This window comes from Nanorana parkeri, unplaced genomic scaffold (genome assembly GCF_000935625.1).
Source record: "Nanorana parkeri isolate BGI_ZX_2015 unplaced genomic scaffold, ASM93562v1 scaffold280, whole genome shotgun sequence".
Taxonomy (NCBI): domain Eukaryota; kingdom Metazoa; phylum Chordata; class Amphibia; order Anura; family Dicroglossidae; genus Nanorana; species Nanorana parkeri.
In genome coordinates, this window is record NW_017306548.1 from 858714 (window position 1) to 874454 (window position 15741).

General features: G+C 44.0%; 1 protein-coding gene across 1 annotated transcript in view; it reads right to left on the reverse strand.

Annotated features, from left to right (window-relative positions):
• LOC108787703 overlaps positions 1-15741 on the reverse strand; it is a 188067-nt gene that overhangs the window by 51585 nt on the left and 120741 nt on the right. Inside the window, exon 11 of the mRNA XM_018557315.1 lies at positions 671-743. Coding sequence (XP_018412817.1) covers positions 671-743 — 73 coding nt within the window. The remainder of the gene's footprint in view (positions 1-670; positions 744-15741) is intronic.

Genomic DNA, 15741 nt, shown 5'->3' on the forward strand with positions numbered 1-15741 from the left:
TATATATATATAATGTATTTAACATTTTTATTTTACAGAGAAGCACTTAATACCGGGTGTTTCCGTGATAAAGTGTTTTCAGAGAATGATAGGCTTTCTAAGCTAAGTAAGCCCGGCACTAGATTTGTATTTGTTGACGGTTTCTAAGAATTGAAAACCCAGATGTTCTCTGCTCTGCTAACAGAAGAGGAAGGGGTATCTGTGCCTGCTTTGACTTATTCAGTGAGGTGTCTAATCAGATATTCTGCTGTTTAGCAGTTCACTCAGTAGTGCATCATTCTTGTAATCACATTACTCTGTAGCCTCTGTATCACCACCTGCTGCTGACTGCAAATGGTAAATATGAAATATGTATGTGCGGCATTACATATTCACCTGATTAAAAAATAAATACAACAAAATCATCATAACTAAACATACCGTGTTTCCCCGAAAGTAAGACCTACCCTGAAAATAAGACCTAGCGATATCTTCGGGGATTTCTGTAATATAAGACCTACCCCGAAAATAAGACCTAGTTCGGGGTAGGTCTTATATTACAGAAATCCCTGAAGATAGCGTTAGGTCTTACCTTCGGGGTAGCTGCACATGTAATTAAATTTTACATGTAAAGACCGGCCGCAGCTCCCTCCCGCCCCCTCGTCCGAATGTACTTACTAACTGCACATACTTTTTTGACTTCATAGTTTCTGTCATCTTCCAGTTTCCGATGGTTTTCCTGATAAACTCGCTCAACGGCCCTTCTGTAAAAAAAAAGAAGAAAAAAGTAATTCAACATAAATTAAATCACACGTTTCACTGAACTCAAGGGGGTACTAATAGAAGCATTTGGTAGAAAAACACTGGAGTAAATGAAAGATAACTAAAGACTAGGGATGCACAGATACTTTTCGAGTACCAGTGCAGATACTTGGCATTTTCATGAGAACTACCAGGGTTGCAGTGGTTGCAGCTGGGACCTGGTTCTGGCACCCCACCACTGTCCTGAAATCATTAGTCGATATTGTTTTAGAAATACTGTCACATGACAATAAACAAAAATGTATCAGTACTCGTACTTGTAAGTACTCGGCAAGTACCAGTACTCGTACTCGCAAAACTGGTATCTGTGCATCCCTTTATTTATATTTATAAAAACAAAATCATACATTAAAACAGAGATGTACAAATCCCAGGAGCTCCGTGTGCTCCTTACAAATGACAGCTGCCTCCTAATTTTTGCATTTTTCTCTAGTCTAGTCTTGGAGCTCAAAAGTATCGGTACATGTACTCGTACTTGCACCGAGTACTGTACTTGGTATCTGTGCAACCCTACTAAAGACAAGTATAATATTAAACTTGCGGCAGCTGTGAGGGAAGAGAAAATGTGCCAAAATTTGATTTTACTTAATTTTTTTAATTAAAAAAAATATTTTACAAGCTGATATTTCAAATTTGAACTCAGGTCAATGGGGGACCATTTTAAATGGTCACTTTTGGTTCTTTACTTTTGAAGGTGTGAGAGACAAACTATTGTCACCCAAATGTATGGCAAGCCTTTTGCTAATGCAAAACAATTATGGAAAGAAAGAATTTGGTAAAAAGTGAGGGAGGCAGGGCAGCAACCTTTTCCTAACAGGCTCGGGGATGTCTTCAAGCTGTACACGGTGTTACGCAATCACCGCGGTTTTCAGGGACCACATAATTCCCTTTTTGGCTGTGGCAGTTTTTTTTATTTATGACTTACAGACAGCAGCACTCCAAACTACTTTTTAGCAGTTCATAAAAAGCCTTTTTTACTGGTAATTTTAGACGGGGCGCATATGTTTTCATCCGGCGATACCAAGTCCTTTCTTGCCTTGATATTAACTTTAAAAACATAGCGCTAAAGAAACTCTATGTAAAAAAAAAATTTAATAAAATTGTGATATTCCAACACCATGTAATTTATCGACTCTAATATATAAACATAATATTTGAAAAAAAAAATCAGAAAAACATTAAAAGCATTACTAAACATGAAACATTTACATTTTCTATACACAAACCTTGAACCACATAATGTGACAGATGTCCACCTGACATGTTTGGTAGTTATTTACTCAACATGATTACATTTTTTTTATTTTTTTTCCCCCAACAAAATGGGGTATTATATTGTTTTTATGTGCACTAAAAACTATTTTATTGCATTTTTCCACAAATATCAATTTGATAAACATTTGTGCAAATATTGTGCAACATAAAAAAATGCAGCTATTATTTTTTTTTATTCTACAGGGCCTCTGCCTTTAGAAATGATATACTTGTTTGGGGGTTTACTTTTTCTATAAATTCTGATTTTAAAAAGTGTGTGCAAAAAATTGCTCCAGTACATAGGTGATTAAATAAAAAGTATCCAAAATTATAAAACAACCATGTGAAGTGATAAAAAAAGTCTCTCATGTATATGCAAAATTGAGTCCACACCAGGGACAGGCAGGCATACAGGGGAGGCAGGTGAGGCAGAGCCTCACCTAGTATTATGGAGGAAAAAGCTGTCTTCAAATCTGAACCTGACAGCTTTTTCTCCATTCAGATCGGCTTGTTACAGGTTACACAGCAGGGAAAGTCTCCCCACTGTGTAACCTGTCATGGACGGAGTGATTCCTGTTAATTACAGGCATCGCTGCATCCTGCGTTTGACAGGTAGTTAGGTTACACAGCAGCGGGCTTCCCCACTGCTTGTGTAACCTAACTAGTGAGGCAAGAGCTGCCACAGCCTCTACTCTGTGTTAGAGGCGTGAGCTCTGTGGTTGGCTTGGACCAATGGCAAAGTGCCATTGGTCCAAGCTGCCCAATAAAATAAAATAAAAGAAATTAAAAAAAACCCCACTGAGGCCGCCAATCTCAATGCCTCAGCAGTGATGAGCAAGTGAGGGACAGGGAGGCTCCTCCCTGTGTCCTTCCTCCTCCCTCCCTCCCTCCTTTACAATAGCTTGTGGATCGGGTTGGGGACGCGGCTTCATCGGGCTAGGGGCGAGGCTGGGGAAGCCTCAGCCGGAACCAAAGGTACCGCGCGTCACTGGTCCACACTACACCTTGTGAGACCCTATACTTGTGAGAATGACACTGATCAAAAGATGGGAACTCCAAGCTATTTCACAGCTATTCAAAGGGACAGAGTATTCTAAAATGTTAACAGACGGGTAACTTTCCTTTGTAAACCTGAGTCCTCATTAAATGTAAATCACTCAATAAAGCAAAAACTCGTAGCGGTACAGTTATTGAAAAAACTAAAATTCCAAATTCACATTTCAGGACTACGTACATCTGAAAAAGCATCAGGAAATGGAGGCTATACTCACAGCATGCTGCGCCAGCAATCCCTTCTCATCAGAACGCCACCATACATGATGATGCAAGTTAGTCATGGCCTACTGTACGTATTTCATCATTACGCCTTATTCAGAACCATCGGGACTAACTGGCTCATCATGCTCTATATAAATGTTGAAAATGTATAAAAAATGGCAACAATAAAAATAAAATGTGTTTGTATATAACAGAAGCTACAAGAATGAGACCTTTTGGATTTATCAGTTGGATACCCTTAGTCCCCAAGGTCTTAATATGGCTGTTGATGATAACTGCTTTCTTGGTCATATTTCATTTACGCTTGTACTGTATCTTGTATTCTGCAAAAACCTCATTTATTTTTATTGTTGCCACTTTTTTACATTTTGTATTCAATTTAATTTTATTATCTTTGTGATGTACATATGAATCTGTATGGCACATATGGGGCACATGATTGTGTTTATGGTGCCAAGTGATGTCATCATTTTAGAATTCTGATTTTATATGTTATTATATTTATATTAACTAAATTGCATTGGTAATATGATGTGTGGCCCTGGAAATCTCTGGTAACAGAGCTGATAGAGATCTCTAGAGGTAGATATGCTTATTGTGTTGGTAATATATAATATGACAGATAGAGATCTCTGCTGTAAACATAGCCTGTCTGTCACATTACACGGTTACAGTTTTGTTTATACCCCAGAGGAACCCATTGAGGATGCTGCTGCTGCCAATTAAAGTTCCAGCCCTAAAGAAGATCTTTGTATCAAATCATCTCTCATTCTAAGCCTTGATGAACGGGGAGTGTTGGTCCACCTGGTGGTCACTGCTCACCTCTCTCTCCCCCTCCTCAGCGGACCTGCATAAAATGTGATGATGTCATCGGTCCTTAGACCACTGGAGCCCAGGGAAGATGAGACTGTCTGGCAGCCTGGATTAAGCAGCAGGACCAAAGATCAGGCAGGTAAATCTGCTTTATTTGAGTCCACTAGACAAAATGAACACCTAAGGAGTAAGGTCTTCAATGCAATTTGGAAACTGGAGTTTAAAGAATTCTAACTTGTTTGGAAACACTTAAAGGAGAACTATGGGGTCAGGGCTTTTCCCCATAGTTCTCCTAAGGGTAACGGGAGGACACAAACTAGCTTCCCCTCGTCACCCTAAGCTCAGTACACCGCGAGCTACATTAAATTACTGTCGAGATCCACCCAGTTGCGGGATTGACAGCTGGCTCTGCCTATCTAGAGGCAGAGCCAGCTGTGCCCGCCCCCTCCCCCGTCCGTTCCGCCAGTCAGCGCTGGAGGATCAGACAGCTGGGGCAATCCCTGCAGGGAGACGTGAGTGATTTTCACTCGCCTCACAATTCTCCTTTAAGTAGACACCTGTATGAATGCTTAGCCAGTGTTTACGGCTCTCCCATGTCAGTAATCAACATTTGAATGAACATTTCCTAACTAGTACAGTGAACAGTATAATTGTGACCAATCATTTTGCAACCGACGTAGGGCAGCCATACAGTAGATGCACTTGTTGTGGAAGAGAAACAAAAAAAACCCTCAATGATGTAATGGGAATATTCTCTACCCTACATGTGCATGAGCAGGGCTGGATTTACTCTCTGCTGCCCCCATCCCCATAGAGAATGGCAGACCTGCAGGCTGCATACAAGTGATCTCGGAGACATTGCCGAGATCACTTGTACAAAAAAAGCGGTAGCTTCCCGGATGTACATTTAGCTCTGCTTGCCCACACCAGGGCTAAATGTAGCAAACAACTACCCGCCCGGAACTGCATGTTCCGGGCATTGGGAGATAGGAATTTCACACCTTGCTGCCCCTCTACTCCCTGCTGCCCCGAGGCCGGGCCTTGGTTGGCCTTGTGGGAAATCCGGCCCTGTGCATGAGCTTTGCTTTCAATCAGCATAATGCAGTTGAGGCAGTGGCTACTGATACATGGGTAGGTGTTGAGATTTCAGCTAAGCATTACAGCCAAGTCCAGGCCTGTAATTAGACATTGAAAAGGCAGCAGCACAGTGATAACATAATCGCTGTGCTCTACCTTCCTGTGAGCATATTCACTGTGTGACTGACAGCACTGAGCCAAGCAATAGAACAATAATTAGATGTTTATGTTGTTCATTTTCTCAGCCTGAGTGTCGTTGTGTTGGGGGCTACAGAAGGCAGATATCAAGACAGATTTGGATGCCTATGCTGGTTCTATGTAAAAATACCATTATGGCTTTTATCTGAATACGTAACTGGATAGAATTGTGTTTTTGTATATCTGCCTGGAGATTATCTGTAACATTCATCCAAGTTGAAAGCAGACAAGGCACAAAGTGACTCACAGGATTTGTGAAGAGCAAGCATTGTAATGAAGGCCAAATACCCCCACGTGGGTTAGAGATCCCTTTGTCCTTAGAAACCATCAACCTTCATTTGTCCGACTCGTGAGACACAGTGCAGGATGTGATTTCAAATCCCCAAACAAAAATAGGACAGGGTGACCCTGAGCCGTGCCCCTTTCAGGTGACCTTTGCAAAACTGTGTTTGTGGTTACTGAGTCATCAGTTCAATGCTGACACTTTCTGATCGTGAGATTCAAAAAAATTCTAACAGTCTTTGGTAATCGGACAACTGAAGGTATGTACTGGTTTATTTTTCAAAAAGCATTTTTTTATAAAAAATTAAAGGAGAACTATGAGGCGAGTGAAGATCACTCAGCCTCATAGTTCAAGCCGATGTGTGATAATGAAACTGTCACAGGTCGGCTCAATAGATCGGGAAGTGAGCGAACACATACCGTTGCTCGCTCACTTCTCGATCTATCCCTGCAGAGAGCCGTGACTGTCACTCACGGCTCCCTGCAGGGATTACCCCCTCCCCTGTCCCATCCTCCAGCGCTGACTGACGGAACGGACGGGGGAGGGGGCGGGTACAGCTGGCTCTGCCTCCAGATAGGCAGAGCCAGCTGTCAATCACGCAGCTGGGTGGATCTCGAAAGTGATGTCGGGATCCGTTCCGGCTGCGGTGTCTCAGTATACCGCGTGCTGTAGCTCGCGATATACTGAGCTTTGGGTGACGGGAGGACGCTAGTTTGTGTCCTCCCGTTACCCTTAGGAGAACTATAGAGAAAAGCCCTGACCCCATACTTCTCCTTTAACTAGATATATCCCCTTCACTTTCCGTATACAGGGAAAGTGAAGGAAAAGAAAGTTCCAAGCATGAGAGTTTAATGATTGGAATAATTTCAGTAGATATCACAGAGTAGAAAGGTACATAAATACTATACGTTTAGGAATTGGAGAGGGTATCCAACACCAGCAGAAGGTCATTAATATTCTGTGATAATTTAGATTCACCTAATTTTTGGTAATTTTACATACCATCCACATCTACCTAGGCTCCCAGAGTACTGAGGCACCATAGCTTCAGCAATGGCGACCTCCCTAACCCTCTATGCAGGAGTCTTTAGGACACTGGTGCTGGAATCTTTTGGGCCAGAAAGTGTTGGTCGGCGAAAGGATCAAAGGATCCCAGCACAGCAGAGAAAAGTACACAAACAATGGTTAAAGTTTAACTAAAAATGATTAGTGTTATAGGAAGTGTTAGTGTGAGGGTCAGTGTTAGAGTTACATGATTGGTTAGTAAGGTTTTATGGATGGCTAGTGTTATAATGGTGGGTTAGCATGTGGACCATCATTAGGGTTATATGCAGGGTTAGTATTAGGGGTTATGCAGAGGGTTAGTGTTAGGGTAACATTGATGGTTAGTAGACATGTAACCCCGCAAAAATAATTCCGGATCCATCCGAAGTTTCGCTGCGGAACTGTACGACTTTTCATTTTGGAACTAAGTCACATGACCTTGCCTGTAATGCAATCCCCAACAGCCAAAAAATTCTGATTGGCCAGAGAACAGTCACATGACCAATTTAGTTTAATTTTGAATGAAATTCTGATTGATCCGAATTTCATTAAACGGACATTCAGATTAGTTCGCATTTGGACGCATTAAAATTCAGATTCATCCGTATGAATATCCATTCTGGAACTAAACGGAATTTACATGTTTAAAGGTGAACTATGAGGTGAGTGAATTACACTCAACCTCATAGTTCGAGCCGATGTGTGACAATGAAACTGTCACATGTCATCTCAATAGATCTGGAGGTGAGCGAACACATACCGTCACTGGCTCACTTCTCGATCCTGTCCCTGCAGAGAGCCGTAGCTTTGGGTCACGGGAGGACGCTAGTTTATGTCCTCCCATGACCCTTAAGAGATCTATGGGGAAAAACACTTACCCCATAGTTCTCTTTAAATGGTTAGTTAATGGCTCAGAGTAAGGCATAAATGGAGATTATTATAACAGGGAGGGTAAGGGTTGCAGGGAGGGTTAATGTCAGAGTTATACGTAGGGTTATTGTTAGGTTCTTTTGGAGAGTTACTGTTAGGATTGGGTGGAGGGCTTATATGAAAGTTACTGTTAGGGATATAGGTAGACTTAGTGCGAAGGCTTGTGTTATGGTTGCATGGAAGGTTAGCGTTAGCATTAGTGTTAGGCTTACGAGGAGGGTTAGTGTTAGGGATGCAGGGAGAGTTAGTGTTACACTCTTTCAGTGTTAGAGTCACAAAGAGGGTTAATGTTAGGGTAACAATGATGGTTAATTAGTGGCTCGTGTTAGGGTTAAATGGATATTATTATCACAGGGAGTAATGGTTGCTGGGAAGTGTTGCAGTTATATGGAGGGTTGGTTAAGGTTTTTAAGAGAGTTACTGTTAGGGTTACATGGAGAGTTTATAGGAAGGGTTAGTCTGAAGGAATGTGTTAGGGTTGCAGGGAGGGTTAACATTAGTGTTAGGTTTTAAAGGATTACTAAAGGCTGAGCGTATTTTACCTTAATACAATCTCTGAGTCTGTCAGTGTCACTTGTCAAGCCGCGAGTCCCCAAAGTGATCCTCTGTTGAACTTCCTGGTTGCGGGGGAGGAGATTGAGGGCAGAGGAGCCGTAGGCTCCTTCTGCCATTAACCTGTTGGGCGGAGAGGAGGGACACGGCCTTCTGCAGTGCTATGTGTGGACGCACACAGCCACTTGTGGACACGGCTGGGCATGAGTACACACGGGTGCCCCCATAGCTCAGCCTAGCTGATGGAGGCACCCATGCAGGGGGCGGGGGGAGAGTGCTGTGGGAAGTCAATAGAAAACAAGGAATTAAACATTAATTATAAAAAACACTAAAATGATTTCTTGAGGTATGGGCCTCATATTTCTAAAAAATAAAATAAAAAATGAAGCTTTAATATCACTTTAAGGAGGGTTAGTATTGGGGTTGAGTACCACATGCTCAACCATGTCAATGTCTCAAAAAGTATTAAAGTCAGAGACAGCCAGAATACTAGCATTTCCAGAAGGAGGACTGCAGTAACAACCCTTGGATTTTTCTCAGTACAGGTTTCCTTTAAAGGAGAATTATGAGGTAAGTGACTGGCGGAACGGACGGGGGAGGGGGCGGGTACAGCTGGCTCTGCCTCCTCTAGATAGGCAGAGTCAGCTGTCACTCACGCAGCTGGGTGGATCCAGACATAATTGTCGGGATCCGTTCCAGCTGCGGCGTCTCAGTATACCGCGAGCTGCAGCGAGCTGTAGGTAGCATCTGAATCAAAGACTCCAGCACTGCAAAGCAACATTATGCTGGCCCATCATGACAACAAGGAGCTCCTCAAGAAGCAATCACAACTGTCTCTCCTGCTGGCGACAAAGCTGTTAAGCCACCATGGCTGCCACCTCTGCATTCTTACCCATAATCCCCAGTTGATGTATAACTATAGCTAAATTGACCCAGTCAAACGATTGACCTGCAGCAAGATAAAACTCCTGCCTCATTTTCTATCATTCTACAATACAAGCTATTCTGCTCCTTTCCGTAAGATGACACTGATTTCTCCCCGAGGGAAAGCAACCCCCTATTAAACCTATAGATCCCTCTTCTTTTTCAAAGACTGAAAAGCAATATATGAACAGAGGCTCGCCACCATCACATGTGAACAGTTAACTGCTTCAAGCAGCTTCGCATGCCAGAAATTGAGGGCAGGGGTTGCACGATCAGTAAAATGGGCAAGTCAGGGGGGGCCACATGAAAAAGAAACAAATCTAGGGCGATTAGACCAAGCCAAGAGAAGAAAATAATTATCCAGAGATAGACAGAAGCAACACAGACTTGTAATGAGGTTTCGCTGATCGACGAGAGAGAGAGATACAGAGAGGAGCAGCAGCAAAAAAAAGAAGATAATTGCTCGATATATTCTATTACTTTTTTAGAAACAGAGGATGGTACATGATGGCTAAGTGTATTTAATTAGAGTGGGGGTGTCTGCTGATTCTCAGAAACTGGCAGTATGCAGGTGCGAGAACAGTGACACACTACTCTATGCGTTGGGGTTGGGGGCTTGGCTTGTTACTGCTCGCTATTCTGGCAAGGCACAATTAACATCTTGCTGCTGCAAACCTGGACTGGTGTGAATAGCCCAGGCTCTTTAAGAGGCCAGCATGGCCAATGACAGGAGAATGCCAAATCTAGGAATGCGCTAAAGTCAGCAAAAGCTAAGTAAAGTAAAGCAGTCATTAGAATACATTGTATAGGATTTTATAGCTGGTACCCAAGTGTGCCGACATAGACCTTACAGCCCAAATTAACTTTCAGTTGAAATAAGCCAAATAGGTTCCAGGTGCATCAAAACAAAAAGGTACGCAAAGTGTCACAGTTGGTTTTCTCTAAGAAAATTGATAGAATTGTCCCGTGTACAGCGCTCCTCGAGGGGAGGTGAGGAGGGAAATGGGGTGGTGGGCAAGGAGATATGAAGACACGACCAAAAAATGATTATTTGAGTTCAGGTTGTGGGGAAAATTGTTGTGATTCAAACAAACTATTAAAGTAGGAGGGAAAAGAAAAGTTTTTGGGGGTCTTGTGCTGGTGTGCGGCTTCTGTTATGTCCGGACCGGGGTGTCCGACGTGTGTGCTGAATCAACAAAAGTAGAGACCGAAGCGCCACAACCTAGCGCAATGACTGTGGTGGGAACAAGGTTGGGGGTATGTGGTATTCAACTCACCTGTGGATGGGTGAGTACTTGCTTTGACAGGTGATTGAGGAGGAGAGCGTGATGCGATGTTCAGGAGTTGCAGCGTCGTATCCTTTCTTGCTGGGCGACGACCCGAGTCCATCTTTGGTTTTCTTTAAAAAGCAGCCACAGAAAAGCCTGTCCCCTTCCAGCATGCTGCCGAGTGGGACCCTTACTCTCCATGGCAAGATTGGGCAAATGCAACCCTCCAGCTGTGCTGTAACCACAAATCTCAACATGCTTCTGCCTCTGGAAGTCATGCCTGTAACTAGGGATGCAAAAATACTGATACTAGTATCGGTATCGGTGCCGATGCCGAGTATTTGGGCGAGTACTTGCCCAAATGCTCCGATGCCTAGCCCGATACCTGAGCTTCCGGTATTAGGAAGCCGGGCAATGAGTCATTATACAGCTCCCAGCTTCCTGATTGGCCAGAAAGCCGGCTCCACGCTTCCTTGTCACTTGGTGACGAGGGAGCATGGAGACGGTTTCCATGCTAATCACAAAGCCGCGTGGAAAGTCTTTACACGCTGCCTGGCTTCCTTAATTGGACTTCCAGTATCGGTATCAGCGAGTACCGCAAAACAAATATTGATGCTCGTACCAACAAATTGGTATCAGTGCATCCCTACCTGTAACTGTCAGTCTTGCAATGCCTCATGGAACTTGTAGTTCCACAACAGCTGGAAGGTAGGAGTTGTCCACCCCTGCTCTATGGGGAAGCAGTGATCTTTTTGCAGGTGTTAAATATGCCCCCTGCTGAGTCAGAAGTCAGAGCTCCTCAAAGCATGAGATTTGCTGATCAAATTATAGATCTAAGTAAGGGGTGTCAAATCTCTGCAATGAGACCACTGCTTTTACACAGAGAGTAAGCAGCCTTCTCTGCAGCATGCTGGCAGGGGACAGGCTTTTCTACTCAAGCTGTTGCTGTGTTTTAAATGAAAAAAAAGGGTCAGACGCTAAGCACCTATTGTTTTATTATACCTGGAATATATTTACCTAAACTGACGGATCAACTAGGCTATGGATCAAACATGTGCTATACCCATTCAGGACAAAACAAAAGGCTTGCTTTAATCCCCCCATCTACATCAGCATTTACTTACCTATACTTGCTGCTACTCCATCAAGTGCTAGGAGCCAAAATAAAATACATGTTACTTCTGGGTATGGTGGAGCATGTGGCTTACTCTGGTGTTCAAACTCTGGGCCTCCAGCTGTGGTGCAGCTATAAATCCCATTTGGCATTGCAAGACTTTGGCAGCCAGGGGCATGACTCCCAGAGGCGGATGCATGATAGGATTTGCAGTTGCATCATAGCTGGAGGGACAGAGTTTGCCTACCCCCGCCCTATGCCCACAAATGTAATAGCAGTTGGGCAATCAGCAATGTCTCATGGTGAAACCATACGTCTGTGTAAGCTCCAGCCACTTGTAGCTTTTACAGGACTTTACTTCTCTAGTGGCATGCTCTATAAGGCCCCGTTCACATTGAGCGATTTATCGCGCGGTAATTCCCGCGATATCGCGGCAATTTACCTTGTGATATCGCTCTCCAATGCAAGGCAATGGGGCAAAGGGTCCTGCTGTCGCGTATCGTGCGTCGCTACAGCAGGACCCTTTTTGGAGCGGATTTTGCCGCGATTCCATTCTTTGCAATGCAAGCATTTGCGCGATATTGCGCGACAAATCGCGCAATATGCAAATCGCGCGACAAACGCGTGATTTGCAAATCGCGCTGAGGGATTTATCGAGCGATTTTTGCAGCGATATCGCTCATATTTCCACACGATATCTCTCTATATAGCTTCTCCAATCCATTTCAATGGAGCTGTTCACATCTTGTCGCTCAATATCGCTCAATATCGCTTGTAGCTCGTCGCTGGTAGCTTGTCGCTCCTACATGACCCGTTTTTCAATTTTGCTCCTGATTGCATACAGCCCAATAGGAAAAGGTCGCGCGACATGTCGCTCAATATCGCTCGTCGCGCAATATCGCTCAAAATCGCGCAATTTTCATGTCGCTCAGTGTGAATGGGGCCTAAAACTGCACTGCAGGCCAAACATAACCTGACCACAAGGCATTATTGTGATTTGATTCTCATACATGATATACAAAACATAGGACATTGCAGCCTAAATATAACCTGACCTCTAGACATGATTGTAATTCAGTTCTCATACATGATATACAAAACATAGGTCATTGCAGGCCAAACATAACCTGACCACTAGACATGATTGTAATTCAATTCTCATACATGATATACAAAACATAGGTCATTGCAGGCCAAATATAACCTAACCACTAGACAATTCAGTAATGGTAATTCAGTTCTCATACAAGCTATACAGACATTAAAACACTAAAGCCCTAACCTCACCTGACCTATAGACATGATCATAATTCAATTCTCATACAAGCTATATAGACATAGAACACTACAAGCCTCACTTTACTTGGCCACAAGACATGGTTGTAATTCAATTCTTACACATGCTATACAGATATAGAACACTACAAACCTAACCTGACCAATGGACATGATTGTAATTCAAGTCACATACAAGCTATATAGACAGAGAACACTACGGGGTCAATTTAAAACCCCTCATGCAGTCTGTGTCCCATTGGGGAGATTTTTCTCCACTTCCTCTCTTAAAGCACAACAGTAAGTGAGGGGAGATCTCTCCAAAACGATGGGAATCCTCTCTTAGACAGTTGTCACCAGATTGGGTGTTCCTATTGGAAGACTTTCCCTCTGTACCTGTTTAAGTGAAAATTTACTTTCATTCCTAATGACAATGGTCACCAGGACAATTAGGGAGGGGGAAACTTACCAGCTGGGACACAGACAGCAATTCAAAGCCAACATAGGCTGACATAGGTTCTAACCTGCAAAATCAGTTGCTGAAGAGCTCAATGTATTCCCACACACAACGGTATCCAATTCCAAGCCATCACAGTCCTGATACGTGTTCTTCCTTAGTAAGTCCTGATGAAGGCATAACGTGTATAAGCCCCCGAAATGAGGGGTATTCAATGAGGGGTATAAACCCCTTATTGAATAAAGATGGATGTGGACTATTAAACAGAGTGTGGAGCTTCAGAGCACAGTTCTGCAATAGGTTCTAATTGTTTCCTGCTAGAGTTCTGGTAGGGGAGGGTTATGTGATAGGGATTTCGTAATTTTTCTTATTTTTATTTTTTTTGCAGCCAAAACCACAAGTACGCCGGGAAAAAAAAATTAAAATGTCATTTTTCAAGGACAGCACAATCTGTGCATGTCTGATTGGCTTTAATGTCCGCCCACCGGCTTCAGATTTATATCCACACCCAAGAACAAATAACTGTGTTCCTCTTCACACAGAGAATGAAATTACCAGAAGACCTTAAAAAAAACAACCATTGTTTGCCCTTGTAATAAAATTAGATTATTGTCCCAGAGGGAGGTATCACCAGACAATGGAAAAACTGATAATCTGACTGGCACAATTAGATTTTTCTTGATGGAGCTCTCAGATAACGTGAACGGTAATAACAGACCACTTTGAATGACAATAAAGTGAAGCATTCGCATAACCTTGTTAGTGGATTACCAGGCTCACCATACACAGCGTTTCGGGCGGAAAGATGTGTCGCGGTGGTAAAACAAGCATTCTTGAACCCGACAATTCATCCAGTTGCAGCAGACACAGTCATGAATAGCATAAATAATGTTTTTTACATAAAATCGGAAGCACTACGCCCCATAGGACAAAAAGTTCAACAGTCCTGTAGCATGTGGCCCATTTTATATGCATCAACAGGTGGTGTGTATGTGGAATACCAGAAATCCAGAATTCAGAGGAGCTCCTCCTTATTTAATGCTTAACCACATCCAGCGGGTTCACGTAAATGTACCACCAAGGACATGGCAGCCGTGTTCCTGGTATCGTTTTAAACAGCCGGCAATTGCTTTTTAAATACAAGCAATCTGGTGTCTATACAGGCGCTGGATCGCTTGTACGGTGTGGGGCTGTGTCGTCCCCAACCGACCCCCCCAGCCACGCCGGTGCCGTTGTCGGCTTCCCGGGCTCCACTGTCTCCCATGTGAGCTCGGGACCGGCTTTGTGGGTCTCCCCTGATAAATCAGAGGAGAGATCAGCGGCTTCCACACAGACAGCCAATGAGTGCATTAAATCAATGACATATTCTTCCATATGCTTATCTATACATTTGTGCAGCAATAGGGCATATAACTCTGCATGTGTGTAGGGGCTTCCTGTTATAAAGACCAGTCTCTGCTGCTCTTTCTTCTTGTGTCGGGAGACTGGTCTTGTCTCCACCCATCCACCTCCGTTTTCTGCCGGCGGCCTGCAGTGGGTGGTGTCTACTCGGCACCTCCCACAGCTCTGCTCTCTCTCCTTGTGCAGGGTGACTGGTCTGGTCTCAGCTCCCTCATGCAGTTTTTTTGAAGGCAGCCTATAGTAGGTGGGGTCTGCTAGGTCCCTCCCACAACTCTGCTTTCTCTCCTTGTGCAGGGTGACTGGTCTCATCTCCGCCCTTTCCTGTAGTTTTCTGCAGGCAGCCTGCAGTGGGAGGGGCCTTCTGGGTCTCTCCGGAACAGGTCTGCCCTTTGTAGAGCCTATGTGCAGCACAGTGATAGTGTAATGGCTACTTTTATAAGGTAATATCCAATTTTGTGAAGGCATTTGGTGCACACAAATGTGTCAGCTTCAAGTCTAAAGCTGACATCTTTTTCTCCATTCAGTGAGGCTTGTTACAGGTTACACATCAGGAAAATCCTCCCCGCTGGGCAACTTGTCATGGACGGAGCGCTGCCTGTTAATTACAGGCAGTGCTGCATCCGGCTTTTGACAGGTAGTTAGGTTACACAGCAGCGGGCTTCCCCACTGCTTGTGTAACCTAACCTAGTAAGGCAAGAGCTGTCACAGCCTCTACTCTGTGTTAGAGGCGTGAGCTCTGTGGATGGCTTGGACCAATGATAAATCAAAAAACAGAAAAAAAAACCCACTGAGCCCATCAATCTCCATGCCTCAGCAGTGACTCACCAGTGACGAGCAAGTGAGGGACAGGGAGGCTCCTCCCTGTCTCCTCCCTTCCTCCTCCCCACACAGCTTGGTTACCGAGAAGCGGATGGAGCTTCCGCAGGATGGAAGTGGAGCTTCGGCTGGACAGGGGCGGAGCTTCGGCGGGATGGGCAGAGCTTCGGCAGGCTGAGGAATGCCTCACCAAGCACAGAAGGCACAGCACGTCACTGATATATCCCCCCCCCCCCATCTCAACCGACACCGCACA